At 38.6% G+C, this 27,544-nt stretch overlaps 2 protein-coding genes across 3 annotated transcripts in view; both read right to left on the bottom strand.

Annotated features, from left to right (window-relative positions):
* daam1a (dishevelled associated activator of morphogenesis 1a) overlaps positions 1-12,150 on the bottom strand; it is a 30,237-nt gene extending 18,087 nt beyond the window's left edge. For both annotated transcript variants that reach the window (XM_084742364.1, XM_084742366.1), the window contains exons 1-3: positions 12,019-12,150; positions 586-803; positions 400-489 (exon numbers count right to left, since the gene is read on the bottom strand). In XM_084742364.1, the coding sequence (XP_084598490.1) occupies positions 400-489; positions 586-771 (276 nt within the window). In that variant the 5' untranslated portion in view covers positions 772-803; positions 12,019-12,150. The remainder of the gene's footprint in view (positions 1-399; positions 490-585; positions 804-12,018) is intronic.
* An 8,017-nt stretch (positions 12,151-20,167) lies between these two features.
* Positions 20,168-25,409, bottom strand: gpr135 (G protein-coupled receptor 135). The gene is made up of 2 exons (XM_084742990.1): positions 24,979-25,409; positions 20,168-24,070 (listed from the first exon to the last, which is right to left on the bottom strand). The coding sequence occupies exons 1-2, from the start codon at positions 25,092-25,094 to the stop codon at positions 22,720-22,722; spliced, it is 1,467 nt and encodes a 488-aa protein (XP_084599116.1). The 5' UTR covers positions 25,095-25,409; the 3' UTR covers positions 20,168-22,719.
* Positions 25,410-27,544: the final 2,135 nt, after the last annotated feature.

Here is a 27,544-nt window from a genome sequence, read left to right as displayed (position 1 = left end):
CAGTTTCAAAGTCTCAACATGAATGTCAAGGAAATAAAGAGTCAATAATATAACGCACAGTTGCATCAGTTACTTTAACATCAGATCATAGACATGGGCAAAATGTTTGGTCTGTCAAAATAACTCCAATCTGCTCATTCTGCCCTTGTGTTGTTTGGACGAGGCAGTCCTGTACTGAATTTTGCTTCAGGTTGGATAGTTCATGTATCAAGAAACTGTTGGTTTTATGATCTCATGTCATTTTAAGCATGTGAAAATGTATTTTGTGCATTAGAGTAGAGTTTGCATAAAAATATGGAACAAATCGCATCCTGTATTGATTCAGAAAGCAATTTTATTTTTGAATACAGGATGATCTTGTATTAGATGGGGCAGGTGGCAACCCTACCAGGTTCTTACCAGTTTCTTACTACAGTAGATCTGCCATTTCTTCTCTGCTGGCAAAGCAAACATGGCAGCTCTGTGCTCCTCTGTGAGGTCCAGTTCATCCTATTGAAGAAAGAGACGGTGGAAAAAGAGAATGAGGACAATAAGAAGAAAGCTGCTGTGTGTTTGGAGGCGGTGTTCAGTGACTCTGGTACTCACCACCAGCTCAGTGAACATAGAGTCCAGCTCTTGAGCGGGGGGCATGGGCAGGGTGGGCTCCAGTACAGCCATGCTGTTCATGTTATCGTGGCAGTAGGTGATCTCTGGTTGGTCGTCTTCTTTGAAGCAGCAAGAGAACAGAGAGGAGAGGCCACGCCCCTGGGGCTGCTTCACCCGGGACGCCATGGTTGCAATAGGGACCTCACCAGAAGTGTTGACTGAAAAGGAAGACAACAAGTATAAAAATTATTGACACCATTCAGCAAAAGTTCCACAGTAACCTTTAAGCCATTGTTAAATGCCACAGTGTGTGTATGTGTGCTGAGCTCTCCTGTGCCCAGGTTCTGCCCCTCCTCCCCATTGCAAGCTGCAGTGATTGGCAGCAGGTGCAGTCACTCTGCAATCAGGGCCTGGCGCTCAAAAGGTAGGAGAGTGCAGCCAGACAGAGGTCTGCAAGTCAGCAGTCTAGTCCTGCAGAGGCAGGCTTTGCTAACTCTCACAGCGAGCAAAGTCACTTGTGTTGTGTATCATGGGTCTTGCAAGCCTCTACGGCAGGGGTATTCAACTAAAATTCAAAGAGGTCCAGTTAGAGAAAATTTCCTAAAGCAAAGGTCTGGAACATCATAATGTCTAACTTGTGTTATGAGATATATACACTGATATATACTGAAGTAGTGTAGTAGTTGTATCAACGACTACATCAGGGGTGGTTCAGGGGCCACATACAGCCCAATTTGATCTTAAGTGGGCCGGACCAGTAAAATTAAAGCATAATCTATCAATTATTCTGGTGATTAATCGAGTAATCAGATAGGACAGACGCTCCCAGACCCCCAGAGGACAGGGGACTGGTTTACCAACATGCCACCTTTTTCTCCTCTTATGAGTTTGCAGGTCTGTATTTAGTCATCGAAAAATACCAATAAGACCCATTAAATTACAACAACAGCAATAAAAATGTTGATTTTTCAAAAATGGAAACAATAACATGCAAGGTTTTTAAATTGTAATTAAGTAAAAACCCTAATACCACAATGTAAAAATACCTCAATAAAGAATGTGAGTATTTTTCCATCACAGCAGGTCAGTGATCAGTGTTTCAGTGAATAGTGTTTTATTTATTTATTTCTCTCAGAGAAACACAGACTCTCCTGTTTTACGTACAGGCCTCCTTATACAGTTGTTTAATTTTATAAGTGCATCTGGTCGGTGTCGATGTCATTAAGCATCATGTTAGTTTCTGTTGTAATAAACTCCATCATTAATAACAGTCTCCTCCACACGCAGCTTCTCTGCAGTTGGTCTGTGTGTTTCCTGATCAGCTAAACCAGCAGCGGAAAGACTAGAAAAGTTGCGCCAGTTCAAATAGAAGCGTCCCGTAAAAAAATAAAATCTATTAATAATTTCTTGGTTATAGGTCCGGGTCCGTATAGGATGGCGTGTGGGCCTGAACTCGGACCACGGTCTGCCTATTGGGGACCCCTGCTCTACGGTGAGCAAGGACACTCACTGGGCACTCCATGTGCTTCGCTAGCTCTGCCAGATAGCAAAGGCACTTGTTGTTTTTTGAGTGTTGTTGTCATTTAATTTAGTAGATTAAGTTAATCCTTTTATTTTATTTTATTTGTTAACTTCAGTTTACACCATCTCGGTTTTCCCTTATTCCTTTTTCACCCGGTTACATAAATTTATTGTTACACCCGTCATCTCCTCACCCAAACTTGGGGGTCATAATGCCATACACTGTAAAAAAAAAAAAAAAAAAAAAAAAGTTGAGATGACAAGGCAACGCACTGCAAAAGATTTGAATTTTGAAGCAAACAAATTCTTAAGTTTTGAGATAAACTTTAAAAAGGTTTGCTAAGCTGTAGTCTTTGGTTGAGATAATTTACTTTTCTTCTTTAGATAAGCTCGAATCTTTGGGGTTTAAAATAAAATAAACTGATCTTTTTTCAGTGTCTGAAAAATTAGTTTTAATTGAAAATATTAAAAATGTAACATTTATGTTCACTTCAATTAATTTATTCAATATTTTTTAAATACAATGTTTTGAATTTCTAAAATTCAAAGCTTTAAGTTTATTTAAAGAGGAAAAGTCAATTATCTCAACAAAACTTTTTTAAAACTGAGATTTCTCAACTTTTTTGTTTTTACAGGGTACTTGCCAACCTTGAGATCTCGAAAATAGGGAGGATGTCAGAACCAAAGTGACTTTTAAAGAATGAAAATAACAGAATAATAAGTACATATTTTCTGGCAAACAGATTCCTGTAGATGAACTTTATCAGACTTGTATTAGCTGGACTGAGACCACAGCATTTAGCCTCACCTGGTCCAGTTCAAAATGATTACAGTGAAATGGATATTTAACATATATTTTATTTTATTTTTTCTAAGTTTCAGGTAGTTAGGCTTCTTAAAAATATGTGATTTAAAAGTTGTCTGAAATTTTGTCTCTCACTCACAGTCATATTTAGAGGGGGAATCCCAGACCTTGACAGATGTTTTGACAGTTACTGTGACAACGTGTACAAATCTCAGCAGTTTTTCACAAATCCTTTCTAGACATGACTCTCACCAGTGTTGCTAGATGTACAATAATTATTGTATTTATAGCACAATAAAAATTAACAGCTGTACAGTATACAATCAATAAAAAAAGGTTTGACAGTTCCATAAACCCAAAACAAAACTTTGTTTGAGAGCAACGAAACACATCAGCTCCACACTGATCAAACAGCTTGCAGACCAGTTACAGGGTCTGGTGCTTTTATTTTGATGGGTAAGAATAGATGGAGCCATTGTGTGATGAGTTGTGAATGATTCCGTGTAAAACGACAGCCTGTTCTTGTTTAGATGACAGAGCCTCCCTTTAATATGGTGCACATGGGATAGTTTTTCTTCTGTATTACATTTTTTACTGAAATGCAAATTTTAAAGTAGCAGTACAATATTGCTGTATTCTGCATGACTCTCACCTACTGAGGAGACGGAGGAGGACGAAGTGTGAGAGGAGAGGACACAGTCGTACAGCGGGCAGCCAGCTCTCATTCATGTAGACTTTTAGAGTTGTAGGGCTCATTTAGGTTGTGTAGTGCCACAAATACATCATAAGTCAGAAGAAATACAGCACAATTGTGACCCCAATTGTGTCAGCAGGTATGCTTTAAGGAAAATGTATTTCAAGTGGTCTGAGAGAAAACTAGAGTTCTGCTCCTTGACTCTGTTTTCAGGCTTATATAGCCAAGTTTATCTATCTATTCTATTTATATGTCCATCCATAATCAAGACCTCAAAGACCACATGCAGCTCGCCACCAATGCAAAGCCTCTGTCATTTGCATGATACTCAAAACTGAATCTTTCTCTCATCTTTACTATTGAAAGTTTAATTGAACTCTGCAGACTTTACATTGTGCGACTGAAGTTTCTGACTCTTTATTCTGTAAATAACACAGAACGCAGTGCTAACTGATCTCCATGGATTGATCTCCAATCAATCCAAAACTGATCTCTACAGATTGTACAGAGCCAAAGTCACGCCCCCTCTGGTGGACCACCACGGGACCAAACTGCAGTAAAAATATGAACTGTCAAATAATTTTTTGATCCTGTGCCATGAGTTACACATTTTTCAGTTTTAAAGGTCATTTTAAAAGTCAAGAAGGTTTTTTTTTTTTTTTTTTGTAAAACTGTTGAGATATCAGACTGTGAAGGTAATTAGAAAGGCTACACACTAAGTCGTGTAAGTGACGTCATGACTTTTTCTCTCACTTTAGCTATGATGCTTGTGTGTTTTCGTACCAGGATGTAGTCACACAACAGCAGATCTTACGGCTTGTTCACACTACACACTGGAGCAGCATGTGTGTGTGTGTGGTGTTACCTGCTGGTTTTCATTTCGGCACCCATGTTATTTGAGCAGCATGACTCTGCAGCCACGCTTCATCTAAAGATTAGGAGGCTTGCCTATTTTTTCCGCAAGATGAGTGCCTTTCTCAGAAAAAATACACATTAAAAATGATCTGTTGACAGTCATATCAAGAAGAAACCTCTCACTACAGTTTCATCATCTACATCTGTAGACAATCTTTTTTATTTCTTTCTCTTTTCTCTTCTTTCTCTATTCATTCATCCCTCCTTCCCTCTCTGAATGAGTACAAAAGCACCTATTGCTTACAGAAAATGGTAATTTTCTTCTCTTCAAACTCTTCTGCAAATTCTATGTAGAAGGATAGAATTTTTCAGCAGCTGCCTCGCAGCAGAAACACAGCCTGTGTGGACACGAGCAGCAGCAGTTCAGCGTGAACCAGCCGTCACCCGTCGCCGATTAAACACTTCAGGTAAGATAACGCTACAAGGGGCAGCAAGATTAATGTTGGTGACATGTATTGTGCAGGACTAGAGATGTAGTTCACTGAGCAGTTTCACATAAAACTGAAGTACAACAGAATGAGACGTTCTTGACTTGTAGAATTCTGTTTTAAATGTGCAAACAACATAGTAGCACAGTTCAAACTGAGCGTAAAACTAATCTGACTCAGGTCTTTGACTACTGTTTTTTTTAACTTTTTCTGAAGTTAGGTCCCATGAGGCACACTGGAAGGGGCATGATTTTGCATTATCACAATGACATCACATACTAAATACTTCCTGTCTATCTATTAATATCAATACATAAAATGAACACAGATATTTATTGTCTTGCACACCCACAAACACGTCTCTGACAATGTGTAGCCATCTTCAACATACCATCAATCAACACCAACACGATCACAAACACAACTAGACACACACACACACACACGCACACACACACACACAGTCATTCACTGGGTGTGATTAACAGCTATAACTGGAAGAGCTGTTGTTCGGCCAGCTGAGTCATGAGGTGTGTCTCAGTGCTCCTCCATCACAGTCCTGTGTCTGATCATTTATTTAAGGATGTGATTTATGACAGAAACAGCGCTTTGGTATGTCGTGCCACAAAAATAGTTTCAGTGTAGAAACGAACACACTCACATGCTCACATATTCAGGAAGCAAGTGCTGATGGTATGTCAGACATTTTTACATGCATTTTTTTCTCCAGTGATGGGACGTCTTATAAGAATATTATCAGATTTGTACTTTGTACTTGATTCATTAAAGGTACTGAGCTAGAGCTGCAACAATTAATTGATTGATTATTAAATTAATTAACATCTGTTTTGATAATCGATTAATTGGTTTGAGCCATTTTTAAACTAATGTCAAAATTCTCTAATTTCATCTTCTTAAATGTGAATATTTTTTTGTTTCTTTACTCCTCTCTGACAGTAAACTGAATAGTTTTGAGTTGTAGGTAAAACAAGACATTTCAGGATGTTTTCTCAGGATTTTGGAAACACTGATTGACATTTTTCACCATTTTTCTGACCAAGTATTAATCTTTTCTCACCAACTAATAATCAATGAATTGAAAAATAATCAGCTGATTAATCAGAAATGAAAATAATCCTTAGTTGCAGTCCTACTGAGCATAAAAAACTTTGCTTAAGCAGGTTCTGAGGGGAAAAATTTGTCATTTAAGCACCTGTGATCCACAAATCATAAATTAACTTATTGATGGAACCATCAGGGTTTCATTAGAAACACTGTAAAAAATAAAGTTGAGGAAACTCTCGACTGTCTAACCTCAACCCTAAACTTTTTTTCTTCAACCTATAATCTTTTGTAGATAGAATTTAATTTGTTCTTAAAAATGAATGAATTTTCAAGCACCAAAATAATGATAAATTGGCCGAACAATTTTGGCTTTCTAAAACTCAAAGATTCTAGTTTATCTGAAGAAAAGTAAAATATTAAATCAATAAAAGATCATAGCTCGGTAAAATGTTCTTGAGCCCATTTCAATACTAATTTCAGTACAGTCCCAAACTGCAATACCCTTACATGACCAGCAGGAAGATTAGATAAGTCAAGTCTAGACTTTGAGTAGACAAACACAAAGAAATCTGTCATTTTATTCAACATAATGATGGGTTTCATTTGGCTGCCTGTCAATGGCGTCATAACATCAGATGATACGTCAGAAAGTGAAGAAGGAAGTCAGCGAAAATGGCTGCTACTCTATTGTTTAATACTGTTTGAACTTTTCATTCATGTTGGAGTTTGATTATAGGGTTGGGTAACTCTGTTCTATTGAAGAGTGTGTAAGCAACAATAAGTGTGAGTTTGTCACACCTGAGAAACCCAGCCAAATTTAAATGATTTAAAAAATCACTAAGTACATTGGGGGACCATGACTCTGGCACGTCATCGAGCCATGTTTCAGGTCCGCCCAAAAAATCCTGAACACAGAAATCATGAACAACAGTTTTATGATCTAACTCTACAATTCAATTTTAAACATTTTCAGCAACTATTTTCTAACTTAACGTAGACAACGTTCACCACAATAAATGCGATACAAATGCACATCTAACTTGAGTTAATTAATGCACACACCTGTGCGGGGAAAAGACGTAACATGAATTAAGGTGTTTTGTGATTATGGAGACGTGTGTGTGCTTCTGCAAAATGCGTCACTTGCTATCTTGTGCATTCAGACCTACTGGACCACAGACTCTTCGACCAGGTTTTAGCTGGACTAAGGCGCAAGTGGCTCCAATGTGCCGAGCAAAAGATAGCAAATGCACCTGACCACGCCTTCATTTTGCCTTCCTTTTTAGACTTCCCGCCCAAGGCTGCACAGACCAGGTGCAACTTAATTTGCTACCTTGCAGACGTGACAACAACGTGTGTGTAAGGGCAGACTGGGCTGACAGGCGGTTCAGGAGCAACAGGAAGGTTATGTGAAGTATGCTGACTTGACAGGACAGGCAGACAGAGACACACCCTCAGCAGGTGCACTGGTGTGATAAATGATGATTTTTAATGCTTTTAATGGTCTAGCTTCATGGTGTAAACTCTCTGATTAGGTCTGGAGTATACTGTATACCTAACAATGTTGTCAAACTGTACATGTCATCTAACAGCCACACTGAGCAGCACAGTTAGATAATCTCTGTGAAACTGATTACAGCTGAATAAACCAGTAAATTATTTTTTTTTAAATCTTGTCTGGCTCTCTGCTGGCTTAGTAGTTGATCTGCATTACTTAGAAAAAAAGAAATCAATTTATTCAAAACTGCAGAGAAAATCAGAAACTATAAACTCTGAGGGTCCTATCTTACATTTGGTGCCAGTGTCACAGGTGGCAATGCTAACTTACAGCATTGTAATTTTTGCCACATCTGTGAGACAGCAAATGAACCTGCACCCAGTCGCTGTGGCTGTGGGCAGGAAGTCTAAACATGAAGGCAAAACGAAGGTGCATTTGGTATCTGTATAATGATGGTGATGATAAAATCAACTATTTACATATGAAACAAATGAGACACCCTGCTGTCTCCATATATTCTCTCTCGCAGTTACACTTCCTAAACCAGTCCAAAATCTTTCTCCTCACTTGAAAATCATTTTCCTTTGTTTTGTCCTCGGCAAATCTGCCGTCATGCTGCCACTGCTTGCGCTCCCAGCATACCTGATTGTTAAAGGTGATAAGAGCTGACTTTCTGATTGGTTTATTGCATGCTCAGCCTAAAACTCACCCATGAGTTAATCAAGGCACTTGGGCACAGCTGATAGGTGTATCCTGCTGGGGCCCTGGCACAAGACAGCAAAGGTAGATTTGGATTCACCTTGAATTAAACCTTTGCTCCTTGTGCTTTAAATCAGTGCAAGATAGGGCCCTGAAACTGTTGGGGAGCCAAATTACTGAAAAAAAAACAAGTCTTGCATAATGTTGCTGTAATAGAGAAAAGGTCAGGAGTCATAAGGTGATCTCCTGAGGACAACAACATCCCAAAGATCGACTTACTGACTGGCTGATGTCATCATGCTTAAACTCTACAGAATACATAAATACACATGGAAATACACATAAATAAAAGCACTGTAACTCTTGTGTCCCTGCACTCTGTCCTTGCCTCAGTCGCATAAATGTTTTTTACATGCATGTCGATGTTTGCTGCAGGACTGTAATAATGATCAGCACTGTGTGTGTGTATGTGTGTGTACTGTATGTTCATGTTGTGTATGGATTGATGACAGGGTTATAATTCACCCTGATGCTCAGATGAAGCAGTCAGCTCAGAGTTCGCAGAGTTTAATCAATACTGTATCGACCCCTGCAGGAAGAGAGTGTTCTCTCTGCCCCCTCCTCCACGTGGAAGTCAAAGGTCAGTGCCAGCGACACAACAGCAGCCCTGGAGCTGCAGGGGATTCACTGTCACTCAAGGACAGTTCAGTCAGTAAATGTTTGCCTTCCCATCATGGATGTGTGTTGTTGATGAGGCTGCAAACCACATGTCCTCGTCAGGCAGAAGAACACTACTTTTTGTGTATCTGTCACTCCTGGCTCCTGATGAGACATTTTTAAATGGTTTAATGGGGTTTATGTAATCATATTGATCACTAACATTGTGACTGACTGAAGAGTATCATGCCTTAGGTGACATGGCAGCAGACCTGACCCCAGTGAAAACCACAACTTCTGATTTCACATATTAATCACACTTTACTTCTTAGATAAATTAGATTTTTTAAAGTTTTACATCAGTTTAACATTGATTTGATATGCTAAATAGAGATACATCATGCTGTGAAGGAAATTATAAAATTCCACTGTGGACATTAATGGATTAATTGGATAAGGCTTGGTGTTATTTTACAACTTTATTGCTGTCAATGAATCCAATAAAAGTACCAATAACCTCTCAGTACTTTCTGATTTCTCTGCTCTGTCTGTGGTTTTCAGCGCTGAGTCCATTGGTTCCTACTTTAAAAACCGCACACTAACATATATTTTATTTTTTAAAAAGACTCAGTACTTTCCTTAACCGTTGCTGCTGCAGTTCTTTCACAAATATTACTCCAGCACGAGGGAATAATGTCTATTTTCAGGGGTGAATTGGTGTTGTAGTGACTATTTGGCCCACAGAAGACCAGATTTTTGTTTCCCATTTAAAACCAATAGTCAACATTGATTAAAGGAAGTTGTTTTGAGCCTAATCTCGATGTTTTCTTCAACCTAACCATGTTGTTTTTGTTCCTAAAGCTAACCGACCTGCAACCATCAGCTTTAGTGTTTCTCAGCAAGCTTTATTTTGAAAGTCTAACTAGATGCTGCATAATTAGTATTGCTAACTAAGTAATGGCAGAATGAGAACAGCAATGGATGATGCACTGCTGGTTTTAAGTGCACCATCAGGAGTGTTTGTGCAAAAGTTGTGCACAGATTCAATCAGGGGAGTTTTGCATGTTTTGTGGACAAACAGCTTTGGAGATCTAGCTGGTTGATTTCACCGGGCATGGCATGTCTGCGCCACAGCTTTGACCCATCTTCCACACGGCTGCATGCCTCACATTTTGTTGATTTGGTCCTGTTTCCTTGGTCTTTGTGCTTTGAACATGGATAAACAGGTTATGCAGTAAAATAGTTTCTTTTCCGTCTGCAATAATGATTGCTAGTCTGGAGAGGGGCTTTTATTTTGAAAATTTAACTGATTTTGTCTGCTTTTTCTGTATCTGAGCTCCTGCCCGCTCAGTCTGCTCTGTGCAGATTGATGCAGCATCCATCAAAAACAGACTTGGCGTGTATTTAAACTGAGGCGCTGCTGGTGGAATCACAGGCATCGTGTTGAACGGCAACGATGAGCTTCGGCTGTACTGTGACGTGGCAGAGCCTGATTAAATCTAACTGCAAGGTTAAAAGGGAAAGCTCACATTATATTTCCTGTCGAAACCCACCCTGACCGTTCTTCAAGTGCCACACTCCTGAAGTCAGATCTTTGTGGATGCTTCATGATAAAATAAACTTTTAAGTGACCGCATGACCTTTTATAACACCCTGAGAGCAAACTTTTATCTGCGTACTTTCAGTCTCTGTGTTGCCATCTGCTCACACTGTAGCACTGATTAGGTGAGATACCCTGAACAGAAAATCTGTTGTGCATCTGCAACATAATCTCATGATGGATGCCGTTTAAATAGCACGCCACTTTTTAGGACATTTCACGTGTCATTTCTAGGAATTTTAAGCTTTTCAGGCGTCTTTTACCTTTAGTCAGGTGCATTTTATCAGTTTTGGACGCGGTAACAACAGTTAGTTGACCTGATTTTCATTGTAGTAAACACTGTGAAGCGGTTGCAGATTTAAGCAACACAACTACTTGATCAGGTTTAGGAAAAGATCATGGTGTGGGTTAAAAAAAGGAGTTCTGGCAGAAACATACATAAGTAAAAGTACAAAGTATTCATCTCAAAAACTACTCAGAGTATTAGTTTATTTTTTAACTGTTGATGTTATTCTGTTTTTACATTTTACTGCTATTCAATCAATGGGGTTTCTCTTTCTTCAAATCTTGACCGATAGTTGGTCGTTGAAAACACTAACAATCGATTAATCATTAATCATTTATAAGATACAAAACATATTGCTGTTACTTTTTCTCATTTTCATTTTTTTCTGTTTTGTTTCAGCATTTTTTCATTCATATAAAGTCTAAGTTTTCTTATTCAACAAATGACTCCACCAGACAAAACACTGTCAAATGAGGTGCAGTTACTGTCATTTCTAGACTTCTGATTAAATATTTTTGAAGAGATTTATAAATTCTCAATGGTGATTAACCGATTAATAATTAATATCCTTACTCCACACCTGTGCTGCTGCAGTTTTGTGTCCATTGGCCTGTTTGTGATCAGATCACCTTATCAACTACAAAAATACTGAAAAAGGTTTGGACATTTCTCAATTATGATTTTAAAAGTAACTAAGGAGATTACATAATGTCATGCAAACTTAAGTATAAGTAAAAGTACAGACTGCCCAAAAAACTACGCAAGCACAGTAACTTAAGAATTTGTAACTAGTTATTTCTACCCTTGAAAATAAATTTGTTAAGTTAGTGACATAAGTTAAGTTTTGTAGCCAAGTGAACATGGCATAAGTTACATACTTTACTTACATACTTTTGTACAAAAGTTAAAACACATTAACCTTAACTTTTACTTCCACACAGGACAGGAACTACCACAATTTCCCCAAAACTTTGATTTAATTTCCCTATAATGAAACCCACAGGAAGTGTCTATTGAGAAAAACAATTTTAGCATAATTTATTTCTGTTTTCCTCTAAAACATTCAACTTTACTCCCTTGCACACAGTCTTGTCTTCTTAACACTGTAAGTCATGTCCAAAATGTTAAAAATGAAAGGATATTTTGGTTTTTGTAAAGAGGTGGGTTGTGAGGTGGGAATCTGAACTGAAATCCTGTTGAAGCCTTTGGATCTGTGATGTCATCACCCTTTACATAAAGTGTGTGGCTCGTCATGTGCGTCTCACCTCTGTGATCCGCTCCTATGTGACGCAGTGAGATGCCATGTTCAGCTCCGGCAGGCAGGTGTCAGATGAACATCTGTGGCAGAGATCATTCACTCCGCTCTCCGTCACCGCAGCTCAAACTCTAACGTCATTATCACTGAAAAACTTCTTCTGAGTGACTTCTCAAATATATTCTTACATGCTTTATATGATCCAAAGAAAAAGAAAGAGATGCTGAAATGAAGCTTCAACTCCAAAGACACAGACTTGACTTCTGAAGCTAAAGGTCTATGACAACTAAACAGACTTAAATCAGCCCGCGGTTCTTTCAGTAGAGCTGGAGTTGAATTCAAAATGTTCAAACAGAGTCTGCAGTCATAATCCACAAGAGGTTTGTTCAGTTACAAAATACAAAATCCACAAGAGAGGGAAAAGTCACCACGAGCTCATTCAGACAGATTTGGCAGAAAGCTGCAGCAGGTGTCCACAGAAATACAAATCCTCTTTCATTTGCTTCATGTATCCACAGATCTCTTCTTCTGTTTCTGCCTCTGTGTTCCTCTTTTCCCCCTCTTTCCGCTCGCTCGTGCTCATGAGAGTCAGTCGGTGTGTGTGGTGTCTGTCAGACAGAATGTGGAGAGAAACTAACACATCAGCCTGGGTGAGAGTGTACAGTATGTGGAGGGTTCAAAACACACACTACTGCATTCCTGCTGGAGGCAGTCATGTTCAGACCTCACCCACTGCATTGTGTGTGTGTGTGTGTACATGCATGAGTGTGTGTGTGAGAGAGAGCTAGAGACAGAGAGGTGTGACAGTCCCATCATTCTCATCGTGTCTGATAATGAAGATATTTTCAGATGTAGATCAGCAGATTACAATCAATCATGTTTCCTGCTGCAGCCCACAATCCTTCAGAAACCAGTTTTTCTAACTTTTACTGCCCTCATTATCATTGTTACTTCTGCAGCCTGCTGTCACATGATCGCACTCTGCAACCAGGATACTGCAACTGATTCAAACTGTCATGACAGAGGAAATGTCTGCAGTCATTTATGGACTTTGAAGCAAAGAAGTTTTGAAGTGCCTAGTCTGAGCTGATGAATCTCATGTTCTGTTCAGTTCTAAATTTCATTTACTTTGGTCTGAACAGTTCTTACAAAACCCCCACACATTTTGAAAAATAGTAATTCATTCATAATCCTAAAAATAATCACATGTTATCATGTGATGGAAGTTTAGTACTTTGGTTACATGATGACAGCTCCATTTGCAGATGAAGACTGTGAGATGAGTTTAGAATCTCAAGAAAAAACAAGTAAGAAAAGTTGTTGAAATGTCAAGAATAAAATTGAAATGTTGAGAATTACATCAAAATGGCAAGAATGATGTTGAAACATTAAGAATAAGGTCCAAACGTCAAGACTGAAGTCAAAACTTTGAGAATAAAATCAAAATGTTAAGAAACATCAAGAATAAAGTAGCAATGTTCTGAATAAAATTAAAATACTGAGAATAAAGTTAAAATGTCAAGAATAAATTTGAAACATTGAGAATAAAGTTGAAACCTTGAGAATAAAATAAAAAAAAAAATCACAAATAGAGTATCAGTGTTAAGAATTAAAATATGGAGAATAAAGTTGATATGTTGAGAATAAATTTGAAACATCAAGAATAAACTTGAAATGTCAAGAATAAAGCTGAAATTACAGGAATAAAGTTTAAAAGTTGAGACTAAACTCAGAATCTCAACAATAGTGTCAAAATGGTGAGAATAAAATCAAAACGTTTGAGAATAAAGTCAAAACGTCATAAATTATGTCAAAACATGGAAAATAAGAACAAAATGTTGAGAATTAAGTCAAAATATCAAGAATAGAATTGAAACCTCAAGATAAAGTCGAAATGTTGTCACCAATAACACTAAAATAAAATCAAGGTCAAGAATAAAGTCAAAAAGTCCCAAAGTATGTCAAAACATCAAGAATAAAATCAGAATGTTGAGAATAAGGTTGAAATGTCAAGAATAAAAGTGAAACCTCAAGCATCAAGTCAAAATGTTTGTGTGTAATGTATAAAGTTGAAATTGTATTATACATTAAAATGGTATCAAAATGCAAAACAAGAAAAACAACCTTTTGTTCTAATACTAAAAGTTTGACTTTATTCTCAATATTTCAATTTTTCTTTCAACATTTTGACTTCACGCTCGACATTTCAAACTTATTCTCGACATTTCGACTTCATTTTCTCAACTTGCTTCTCTTTTTTCCCCACTTATGCCTGGAATTTTATATTTTAAAATCAGGTTAAAATCATTTGGATGAAGTTGCATTCAAGTATCATATGTATATGTATCAAATGACAGTAAAAGATGGCATTGATTGTTGAATAAAAAAGTATGAAATAATAAACAAGTATGAATGAGGTCAGACTCATTTATTTATTTAGAGAAATGAGATCTGGTTAAATGTCTGATTCTTTTTATAGAACAAAACATAGACATGGACAGCTGTGTGTTGTGAGGGCAAAGGTAGCAGCAGGTGTTGACACAGTGTGTCTGCAGAGTAAACACTGTGAGAAAGAGGTCACAGTCAGAAGTAAACAGGTAAACTGCAGCACGATGGTGTTTTAAATGTGAGTTCATTCAGTCGCAACCAGGTCATGGAGATAAAAAAAAAAGAGGAGAGCACACATGAGCTACACATGCAACTGCAGATGTGTTGCATGCCAACTAGAAAGAGGAAATAAACCACAAATCAAAGTGAAACTGTAGATATGTCAGATGTAACCTTACAGTTTCTGTGATGCACTACGAGAGGAATGTTGTGTGGTGTAGAAAAGGAACCAGGGGCCAAACCAAACAAACCAATCACAAACACAGTGGAGGCCAAACTCTGCTCTGATGACCCTCAACTCTGCCCTCCAGCTGCTGTGGAGAGAAACTATGGCTGCATTCCATTCTGATTATTATGCTTCCTCCAATAGGCTGATTTGAGGGAGAAATGAAAAAAAAAACATAATATAATCAAAATGTTGTCTGTGAGAAGACTCTTGCAGCAGTCTGTCCTTCTCAGGTTAAGTATTATAGGACCAATAACAATGTTGATTCTGCACCTGTTCAGAACAAATATTTGGAAAATATGCATATGTATGTATATATAAAGTCTACACTTTTCAGAACTTTTTCCACCATTAATGTGACCTATGACCTGTACAACTCAGTTGAAAAACAAACTGAAATCTTTTAGGTGGGTGGGGGGAGTAAAAATAAAAAAAGTAAATAATATGGTCGCACAAGTGTTCAGACCTCTTACAACTGAGGGTGTGGCTGTGTTCAGAATTAACCAATCACATTCAAACTTTTTGTTAAATAGGAGTCAGTGTACACCAGCCATCATTTAAAGTGCCTCTGATTAACCCCAAATAAATTTCAGCTGTTCTTGTAGACATTTTCTTAGTCACATCTTACAGCAAAAGCCATGGTCCTCAGAGAGCTTCCAAAGCATCAGAGGGATCTCACTGTTAAAAGGTATCAGTCAGGAGAAGGGTAAAAAAAAGAATATCCAAGGCATTAGATATACCATGGAACACAGTGAAGACAGTCATCATCATGTGGAGAAAATATGGCGCAACAGTGACATTACCAAGAACTGGACGTCCCTCCAAAATTGATGAAAAGATGAGAAGGAAACTGGTCGGCGAGGCTGCCAAGAGGCCTTCAGTAACATTAAAGGACCTGCAGGAATTTCTGGCAAGTACTGGCTATGTAGTACATGTGACAACAATCTCCCTTATTCTTCATATGTCTGGGCTGTGAGGTAGGGTGGCAAGACAGAAGCCTTTTCTTGTGAAGAAAAACATCCAAGCCTGGTTACATTTTGCAAAAACACATTTGAAGTCTCCCAAAAGCATATGGGAAAATGTGTTATGGTCTGATGAAACCAAGGTTGAACTTTTCAGCCATAATTCCAAAAGGTATGTTTGGCGCAAACACAACACTGCACATCACCAAAAGAACAACATACCCACGGTGAAGCATGGTGGAGGCAGCATCATGCTTTGGGGCGGTTTTTCTTCAGCTGGAACTGGGGCAGGAATTATAAACAGTTCCAAATACCCATCAAGGCTTCTGCTAGAAAGCTGAAGATGAAGAGGAACTTCATCTTTCAGCATGACAACGACCCAAAGCATTAATTCAAATCAACAAAAGAATGGATTCCCCAGAAGAAGATTAAAGTTGTGGAATGGCCCAGCCAGAGCCCAGACCTGAACCCGACTGAAAATCTGTGGGGTGACCTGAAGAGGGCTGTGCACAGGAGATGCCCTCGCAATCTGGCAGATTTGAAGCGTTTCTGCAAAGAAGAGTGGGCAAATATTGCCAAGTCAAGATGTGTCATGCTGACAGACTCCTACCCAAAAAGACTGAGCGCTGTAATAAAAGAAAAATGTGCTTCAACAAAATATTAGTTTAAGGGTGTGCATATTTATGCAACCAGGTTATTGTAAGTTTTTCATTTTTTATTTTTCCCCCTACAAGATTTCAGTTTGTTTTTCCATTGAGTTGTACGGGTTATAGGTCACATTAAAGGTGGAAAAAGTTCTGAAATTATTTCTCTTGGTCTCACTTTTTTACATCACAAAAACCTGGTATTTTAACAGGGGTGTGTAGACAGCGAACTTCACGTGTGTGGTTGTGTGTGTGTGTGTGTGTGTGTCTGTTTCTATTACATCACCTTGATGAGTCTTATGATTCAGTCCTTCACCCTCCCTGTGTGTGTGTGCGTGTGTGTGTGTGTGTGTGTGTGTGTGTGTGTGTGTGTGTGTGTGTGATATGAAGCCAGGTGACATTCCAACACACACACTGTGATGTTGTGGAGCAGTGAAGGGTGCAGTTCTTTTCTCTCTGGTCTTAACCAGCAGACTGATGGGTAATGTCAGCTTAGCAGGATAAAGTCATTATCAGTGCAGCTGTCACACTAACTGTTCGTTTCAAAGCACACAGGTACATGATAGTGACAGGACAGATGAGCTGGAAGTAATTCTTACTACACAAGTCTGAGAAGAGAAATATGCATCAGCAGCAGCTGCTACACAGTAAGAACAACATTCACACATGTGGTATCAGACTGAACATCACTATCAAACAGCTCTGCTACTACTCAAGTTAAACAACACTAAAAGTTTTAATATATTATATATATTGCTGGCTCCCCCTAAAGGTCTCAATCTCTATTACAGCCCACAATACACAAGTGTTCAGGCCAGTGCAGAGCGACAAGCGTACATGAAGCAGTCATATAAGAAACACATGTATGTGCTCCTGTGTTGCTCTTTATATCTTATGTGTACACACAGAATACCACAATGGTATAAATGTCCAACATGTTCGTAGACAGAGGTGCTGGTTAGAGAGACCGAAGGAATGAAAGGAAAATGAACTGTCAGAGTGGGCAGGAAACAGAACATGTTTCATTTTGAAGTTGAACTTTGAGGTCATTATTAATGGATCAAATCATCTCAACGCTGATATATGAGAGGATGTATCACTCATTTCATCCCACGTTACCCTGTAAGCAGATGTGGGAAGTAACTCAGTAAAAAAAACTTTAAATATGTTACTCAAGTAGAGTTTTCATGTATCTGTACTTTACTTGAGTATTTGTTTTTCTGTCAACTTGTTACCTTTACTTCCTGCATTTGAACACAAATATCTGTACTTTCTACTCCTTACATTTTCAAACAGACTGGTTACTTTGTACATTTGAATGGAATTATTGATTATTTTAATTTTGCATCACTGTGTGACTGATTTCAGACCACATGGACGGGACAATGACAAATAGAAAAGACAATTCATTGGTGTAGAAATCAGTGCATATTACACATGACAGATGCAACGTGAAGAAAATGACATAACAAGAGGAAAAACAATGTACAAGATGTAACAAGAAAAAACAACAAGAAACCCATAAGAAGATTAAAAGAAAAAAAAAACAAAAAAGACCTAACGACGAAAGTCAACATAGAGACGTAATTAGCCAAAAAGACATAACAAGACAAAAATCAACATGAGAAATGTAACAAGACAAAAAAAGTTGCAAAAGACTTAACAAAATTAAAAAGAACGTAAAAGACATAAGATGAAAATGTAACAAGACTAAAAATGAGGTAAAAGACAACAAAATATGTCACAAAAGAAAGACATCATAAAGGATGTAACAAGACTAAAAAGACATAACAAGAAAAAACATTAAGGATGCCATGGAACAGAAAAATACATTACAAGACAAAAAACTGACAAGACTAAAAATAAAGTAACATGACAAAAATTATGTAATGGATGTAACAATACATAACAGACAGAGTAAGAAAAAAACAACTTTAAGACAGAACAAGACCTTGGAGAAAAGTTGAGGTTCAGTTAACTTTGCACAGAAACAGTCAGTAGAAATGTCCTTCAGAGGACGACTTTTTACTTTAATATTTCAGAGCCTGTACTTTTTCACTTTTACTCAAGTAAAAAAGTTGAATCAGTACTTCTACTTTTGTATATTTTTTACACAAATATCTGTACTTCTACTTGAGTACAGAATGTGTTTGGTCACTTTTGCCTCCTCTGCCTGTAAGGTCGCTTGTGTTTACTAATGAATGGTGTCCTTTCTGTCCTCTCTCTGATCTCCTGTCCTGGTTGTGTTTGTCTGCAGGGTGACAGTCTTCAAAGACACATGACCTTTAGGCTTCAGTACAGATGACTGAGGACTGATGACACAGGACAGCAACAACCCTGTCTTCAGAGTTATCATGTTGGATCTGCAGATCAGTTATTATATCAGCTTCAACTGGATGTTATTTTGAATTTTAAGCCCAATCCATGATAGATAGGATCCTTAACAACTTTAATTTTAGTTTTTTATCCCGCCGGGTATACACTGGGAAGGGATCATGTATTTGATTTTGTGTGTGTGTGTGTGTGTGATCACTAGAGCTACATCTTGTCTGCAGCTAATAGTTAATACTACTGGACCGAGCCTAATTTTTTTGTGCACATTCATGACAAATGACAATGAAATTATATTCTCTTGCAGGCCACGTAAAACAAAGTGCTGTACCAGATTTGGCCTGTGGGCCATAGGTTCGACACGTGATGGGTATGTACCTAAATTATATATGGTAATTACAGTCTCACCTATTCATTTCTTATGAGCACGGGGCTACAAAAGTTAAATAAAACATCAAAACTAAATGAAAATGATCAAAATGTATTTGTGTGTTCAGATGCCCTGAGAGGACAAATTCATAGAACATAGAACGTCATGACAATCAGATTAAATCGATTAAAATGTGTTTCAGAGAGAAGACTTCGACCAACAGGAGGGTTAATTCATGTCCAGTATTTTTCATTTCATGTTGTTCTTTCACATAACTGAGAAAAAAAGTGTAGAAAAATAGCTTACCTCAAATTAGGCAAGCCATTAAATGAAATCTCCTCAAATTTGTAAATTGCTTTTTTTTTTTTTTTTGTTGAAAATATGCACCCACCAAGGACATATCAGGAAGGTAATCTTTTTTCCATGATAAAGATGAGAAAAACAAGAGACAAAAGTGGAATTTAAAAATAGAAAATGTAACTTTTTTTATTGTTGACAACAAAAGGTGAGATGGAAATACACTTACACATACAGGCAGGACAAAGTGATCAGAGAAACAGTTCCCCCCTCCTGCTTGGCACCTGAATCCTCCTCCATGCAGCACCTGTGGACACTCAGTGAGCTCTGTACTGTACATCTACAGAGGTCGACCGATGTGAGAGGGTCTGGATGAAATGCATGACGCTTGGGTTAAAGAAACAACAATTCAGGTGGATGGTTGCAGTTAAAGGCGCTACAAGCAATTCTGGTGAAAAATGGTTCACTGTGAAGTTTCATTCCCAGGTTGTTGAATACCAATACAAATATATTATCTGTTTTTGCAAATGAACCCCTCAAGTCAAAGTATTCCATGTGAAAAATGGTCTTTCCTGTTTATATCCATCCTGGACAACAAACAGAATTCCAATTCTGAGTTAAAGTCACATTTTTTAAAGGAGAAATCTGTAATATACTTACTGCAGTAAATCACAAAATGACATGAAATACCCACTTCTCCAACAGCAGCCCTGCAGGCCAGTATGTTCTTTGAATTTTCCATTCTGGTGAGAAAAGGATTGCCTATTGCGCTATTCATTCACTTCACATGGAGCTAAAATTAATGCAGAATGTTTGACAAAGTAGTTAGTGTTTGTTAATGAGTTGTAAGAAATCATTAGTAATCTTTTAGAAGGAGTCGATGTTTATAACGGTTAAACTGAGTAAAATGTTAATGGAGTTTGGCAGAGAGAAGGCAGGAAGTCACTGAGCTCCAACTCCAGAGTGTTATTTCAGAGCAGTGGGCTTTTGTTTTCAGGGTAACAGGCTTAGCTCAACAGACAGCTGAGTTATAAACAGCTGATCAACTTACAATGTAGGACTCGTCATTAGCTGTCATCGTGTCAAAGTGTAATGTTGCCAATGTCTTGCACTTGTGTAGATCGATGTCCCTGCAGCCTGCAGGTAACCTGTGCAAGCTTTAAGTCTGGAGTCTGGATCTGCAACCTGCAGCTCCAAACTCACATGCTGCCTTTTAGCCACTCTCCATTGGCTCCTTATGGCTTTGTTTTGTGTTTGTAATTTAAATTTTCATTTATTTTCCTTTATCGAAAAAGCTGAGAAAATTTCAAGCCCAAATCAAATTCATAAGTTTTGAAAAAGTTTTACCAGTTACTTAACTTTTGTTGACATATTTTGCTTTTCTTCTTTAGATAAATTTGAATCTTTGAGTTTTAAAAACCGCCAACAATTGTATTTTAAAAAATACTGACTAAATGCATTGAAGTGACAGTGAATGATGTTTAAAATTTTTATATTTTCAATTAAAAACATAAAATTTTCAGGCACCAAAATAATTGAATCAGCAAATAACTGAACTCACTTTTAATTCAAGGCAAACTGAGGACCGTGGAAAGCAGCACTGGATTGTGACTTTGCATACAGTGACTTAGTTGGCTTTGTAGTGAGCAAACGTGTTTGAAAGTTGAAGCTGTAAGTAGATCGAGGTTTGGATAAATTTAGACCACTAAAAGGTCGGTAGAAATCAATCACATGGATTCCACAAAATAAACCACTTCTACTGGCCTTCTCACAGCATTTAAAAACAACACAACTTTGGAGAAAATCAAGTAATATCAATGGAATTGTCCCAATTAGTGGATCTGATCACATAGGGAGAAGCGTATGTGCTCTCAGCTTTCATGAATTTTGGCTCACGTATTTTGCACCACTGACTGATAGCTGAGTTGAACCATCCATTTTATTATAACTCTGATACAGGCTGGTTTGTAGAAGCTAAAACAGCAGTTTAGAAGCTATTGTAGCTGGGTGGTGTTTTTTGCAATGCTGTGTGGATTAGGCTAAACTGACTGTGCCACCTTCTGGTGTGACCAGGCCATCAAAAGTTCCATTTAATTTTGCCTTTGCTTCTGAAAGAGAACAGTCTGGAGGCGTTTTTCACAACAGTACAACACCATCTCACTGCAGTCTGTCAAACAGTCACGAAATTGAATCCATTAGATTTGAGTGCATAGACACCAATTTTCCATTTTTTTCATGACACTCATCACGACTTTCAAACTAATCCACCATCGTTCTCATTCTGCGGTCAAAATAGCAATAATTAATATGCAACATCTATTCACACTTTCAAAATAAAGTTGGGAGACAGCAATATTATTTAATGAATTTGTTGAAAAATACAAGGTTTACCAGTGCTTGAGCAGTATTTCTGCCTTTTTTAAACCAAGAAGTGAGACAGGGGTCCTCAGGGTATAGCTAACCCTTTTTCTGCCTGATTAAATCAGGTTTTTGTCAAAAACTGACAGAGCTGATGAAAATCTGAGACACAACTTTAAAGGGCCAACATTTTCATTTAAAAAAAGATTTTAAAGCCAAAATGATTTTTAAATTGTTTGAAATTGTGAATTCTTGTCTGGTATAAGGCTGTTTTATGGCACAGAGCAAGTTTAGAAATAAAAAAAATCAAAACAAAACAAAACATTTCTTGAATTACATATATTTCATATGTATAAATCCTTAAAGAATACATTTTCACAAAAAAAAAAGGAATTAGTGTTGGTATTAATCGTTTTTAAAGTTTTTTGGTAGGACGTGATTTGTCCCAGTTCTCAAGAACGGGTGATATATTTAGGATTCAGGGAATGCTGTGGATCTAAAATCATTTTCCCATATCCAACAGCTGCATTTACATATTAAATGATATCTGATATGAAGAGCTCTGTTGCACAAACAAAACTTGTCGTCATTTTCTAGAGAAATTCTTTGCCTTCTTTTCCATGTAAAATCACTGAGGGGGTTCCAGAGGTCCCTCGGGTGGTCCCATGGATCCTCATCATGGTGTCCTGGTGTCCTCAGTGTAAACCATTATACTCCAATTGAATAGTAGTAAATCTTTTGATTCCTGGAACAAAATCTGATCAATCATAAACACTCTGTAATCTGAAGACAAATAAATACTGTTGCGTATTTCCAAACAATGTCACAAACTGGTGACAACAGTCTCTAGATCCACAACAACAAACACAGATAAACTGAAAACACTCATTATATGGTGAAGAATTTGTCCAGAATGTCACAGGCTGGTGTCAGCTGTCTTCATCTTTGGGGCGCTGACGGAGTTGGGTAGTGTTGCGGTGTCAGGCTGGGCGTCCCTGCAGAAGAACACAGCAGGGTTTTTACAGGCCCACATTGCCACCTCTCCTCCGCCGCCTCCTTTCCCGGGACTTGAACTCGACAGCCGGCTGTTATTATTCACTCCCACGCGGCTCACGTAGCGGTCCCTGATCCTCTCCGCCTGGTTGAGCCGGATCTCACGGTTCTGGGTGTGGCTGGACAGGTACGTGCCAATATTTCTGGTCCGATAGCCCTCCTCTCTGCTCCGCCCCAACAACATGGATATATTAGGGTTCCTCAGGGCATAGATCAGAGGGTTGATGGCTCCGTTCGCCCAGGCCAGCCAGATAGCCACCGTGTCCATTGCGGGGTTGAACGTGTAGTTCCCCATTGCTGTAACCAACCCCATTAAACAATATGGCCCCCAACAGAAAATGATAAAAACAATCATAATCAGGACTGTGGTGGCTGTTCGCATTTCACTGTAGAATCGCAGTAAGTATGCGTACGTCGTCACCGGCCTGACTCGGATCTCAGAGAGACGAACTGTCTTACAGATGTTATAATGACAAAAACACATGAGGGAGAATGGCAGTAAATAGCACACAACGATAAGGCAGATGCTATAAGCCGTCCCCATGCGTGAGGTTCCAGAGTGGAACACGTACATACAGTGGTAGAACCCTTGCTTATGGATTTCTGTTGGTGTTCGGATCAACAGATACCAAGGCAGAGAGAAAACGACTGCAGTTAACCACACAGCAATCAGCAGCTGAGTTGCTTTCTGGCGGCCGATTTTAGCCTGTGGCTGTCTGACGATGGCGTAGTATCTGTCGAAGGAGATCAGAGTCATAGTCAGGGTGGAGATGATCCCGAAACAGGTGTTGAAAAAGCCATTGGCTACACAGAAACGATCCCCGAACATCCAGATACCGTCCTTACTGAAGAGCATGACGAAGGAGAATGGCAGACACAGAACAGCCGTGAGGAAGTCCGACAAGGACAGCGACATGATGAACGCGTTGGTCACTGTCCGAAGCTGCCTGTGCTTGATGATGACGATGACGACGGCTGAGTTGCCGAGGCTGGACAGGAGGAAGATGGCAAGGAGTACCAGGGCCTGAGCCGCCACCGTGATGCCCTGCAGGACAGAGTTGCTCTCGGCGGCGCTCAGCACCGACGGTGTTGACGCCTGGTGGATTTGACCAAGCTCGCTCCCTCTTTGGTCCCTGAACGCTGAGAGGTTTCCTGTGGTTCCCACTGTGGCCTCTGTGGTGGTGGTCACCAGGCTGGTCACTATGGAGACAACCCTAAAGAAAAAAAACAAAAAAGATAAAAAATAATCTGATAAAAGAGTAAGTAACAATTATGACTTCATTGATTATGCAGCACTTCTTCAGGGGAAAAATATGTATTTTTGATTTTGGGGTGAACTGTCCTCTTATAGATTCATTTGTTCAAGTCCTGAGGGAGCCATTTCCAGGAGGCTGAGAATTTGTAACCACGCCACTGATGCTGCAGGGCTGATATCTGATTTATTTAAAGGCCATCAGTTTATTCTACACTTGAGAGATGAAATCAATTCTGCTTACTAATTGTATCTCTGCTGAAATTAGCTACTTTCTCTATTTTGATTGTTAACCATTTGTTGCTGTCAGCTATAGGTGACTGTAGCTCCAGGAAATGGTGTATAGATGGTGCAGGTGCCCCATTGTTGCAGGCATAAAAAGGTTAGCTATACCCTAAGGACCTTTGTCTCACTTCCTGGTTTTAAAAAAAAATGGCGAGAATACTGCTCAAACACTGGAAAACTTTCTAGTTTTAGACAAATTAATTGAATAACATTTCTATCAGATGTCTCAACGGTAATATGTTGACTCTGTAGTCCTAAATCAAAGCTAAATAAAAATTATGGTTTAAAAATATGTATTTTGTTAACTATTTTGTTAAAATGTCAACTCCGTAAAACTTTCCAGCAGACTGAGTTAACAAATATTTAAAAACTATTAGGCCGGCCCTTTACAAGGTTTAACAGTGAGTTTGATCTTTAACAATATATTTCAAAAGTCAAAATCAACCTCACTAAAAATTCAGTTCTGCCCCCATTCTCAAGAATGAGTGTCCTATACTCTGGAGCCACTCACATGGAAATCTGCACAGTGATTTAATTTCAAAGAAGAAAGGAAAAATGGAAAGATGGTTGGACAGAGTGACTTACCTTGGAACAACAGGTGAGGCGGTGCCCAGCTGGTCAGTGAAGCTTGGACCAGAGGTGTCAGCTGTGTAGTTGGAGCCGCCGCTGCCCCGCAGGGCTGTGCTAACAGGTGAATCCATCGACGAAGCACAGAAACAGCACAACAAAACTCATCCCTCGCCGCACACACATCCATTCAGATTAGAGTCAGTCTGTGTTGGTGTCCTGGATTCAAATGCAGCTGCTCATAACTCATTCATTTGCAGATCCCTATTTCATTATCTCTTCATTATCCATCATCAGAAGACAGGAAAATACAAAGGGAAGTCAAATCTGTGCTCATAGGCTGACACTGACTTAACAGGCTGGTTTAATGAAACGGTCATTGTGCAATATTTTGTTACTTTTGTATGTTAATGGCAGAAGAAAACAAAAGTGTTTAAGATGAAAAGATGTAGAACTGATGGATACCACTGCCCTGTGAATAATCATATGTAAAGACAATTATCATTCCTTGTTGCAACAGCTACTGGCTCTGCATTTTGTATGCCATCAAACTCCCCGGTGTCCTTCTATTGACGCCCAGCTCTCAGCATTAAGAGGCCACTGACTGATGCCACGATTGATCCACAGCCCGTCATAAAAACTGCATGTGTACAGATTAAGCTACTGCTGGTTTAATTCAACATCAGAAAAGATTTCCTTTATAACTGGAACCACGTTGTCTGTTTTAGCTACTTTCATTTTAATTCTGTTGGTAGAAATATATTGGTATACTCTTGTATGTTTACACTTGTGAATTTTGATGGCATATTCCCCCAAAATACGTGCTTCACTCATTCATTTTGCTTGTTAAACTATCAAATTTAATTTGTGGTATTATTTTGCTGTATTATGATATATTAAAGTGTCACTGCATTCCTGTAATACTTGATACAGGTAATATGATGGAGTAATACTATATCTGGGGTTGTTCTGATATGAATACCAGTATTGGAAATGCATCCATTAGTGGCAAATTATTGGCACCAATCTAATACTGCATAATTTGTTGTAATATAACTACTACTTTGCAGCTGCTTCCTATAGCTTGGAAACAGGACCCTGCTATTTCCCAGTAGCATCCCGCATGCTAATTTTTTTTAACCTGCATCAGGCCACAAAACAGCAGCTATACTATCACAATCCATAGAGAGTTATCAGCATACAGCTGTTAAAAGATAAAAATGACAAGCCTTTATGTTTGATGCACTGGTACTCTGTATCATCCGATACAAAAAAATTTCAGGTATCATAAATGGTACTGGGGGGAAAAATATGCTGCATTCAAGTGGAATTTGTGAACTTGTAATTACGAAACGGAAGACGTGAAGAGAACATTGTGAACCCCGAGCTTAACAGAAAACATGCAGTTTGCGATGTCGAGCACACAACCCCATTTGAACACACCAAAAACACTGGAACATTTATAACTGTATCTACAGTGATTTGAAATAAAAACTGGTAAATACATGCACCAGTTTTAGATTTGGCCCTTGCTATCAGCCGGTATGCAGACTTCAGGTGTCGGAATCGTTATTGGTAAAGAAAAAATATGCTGCAATTCAAATGGATCTCCTGAACTTGTTATTAAGAAACGTAACACGTGAACAGAAAATTGTGAACCTGGAGCTAACAGAAAACTTCCAGTTCACGATATCATGAACACGACATTGAGGGGGAGGCGTTTAAATTGGCTCATCTCGCAAACATGGCAAATACGACCCCACTTGAACACACCAAAAGCACTGGAATATTTATAACTGAGGCTACAGTGATTTGTAAATTACACCTTCTAGACTATTTAGACTAATAGTCTGATAAACACAAAATAAAAACCTAACAAAATATATATTTTTACATGCACTTGTTTTAGTATTGAAACATCACTAGTACAGTATTTAGCCTGGAAAAAAGCATATATTTTTAGCTAGCCATAGTAAGCTAGTTAGCAGCTGCAGCTGTTTTTGTTAGCCTCATGTTACCATAAAGAAAAGCCTGAAAGCTTTATTGAAAAAACATAAGCTAACTCAATATTTATTGGACACATTTTGGTCTCCATATTTCTTCGCAAGAGTAGTTATTTTAGTTCTTTGCAGTATGTGAAAACTCGCAGAGTCGTGCCTTTTGACATTTAGTTAAAGTATATTTGCTAAATGAGCATAAATGTCCGTTATTCGGTTGTCTCCTGTCTTCCTCATGCTCCCTCGGCCCCTCAAACTTTGACCATTTTGTTCCAGTGTGTCCACAGTAACCCCCACACAGACAAGCTACGGATCTCTGTCAGTCTTTTCGCTCCAAACGCTTGTTGTCCTCATGTTTCAGCTTTGTTTAGTAGCTTTAAATGAGCGTTATTCTCCTCTGGAGGTTCTGGAGAACACACAGAAGACGGCGTGTACAGCAAAGTCACCGTGTAGCCGCAGCTCCGTGTCAGTACTGAAGGCTTCAGCACATGTGTTGGTGAGGTTTTGGCCTGTGAAATCCTTGGTGAGGAGAGCTGAAGACAGTCAGTCCATGTCTCGGTCCACAGCTGTGTCCACCGCCGCTGCAA

This window comes from Lutjanus erythropterus, chromosome 18 (genome assembly GCF_056507025.1).
Source record: "Lutjanus erythropterus isolate fLutEry1 chromosome 18, fLutEry1.hap2, whole genome shotgun sequence".
NCBI classification, from domain to species: Eukaryota; Metazoa; Chordata; class Actinopteri; order Lutjaniformes; family Lutjanidae; genus Lutjanus; species Lutjanus erythropterus.
This window is presented reverse-complemented; position numbering and strand designations above follow the sequence as displayed.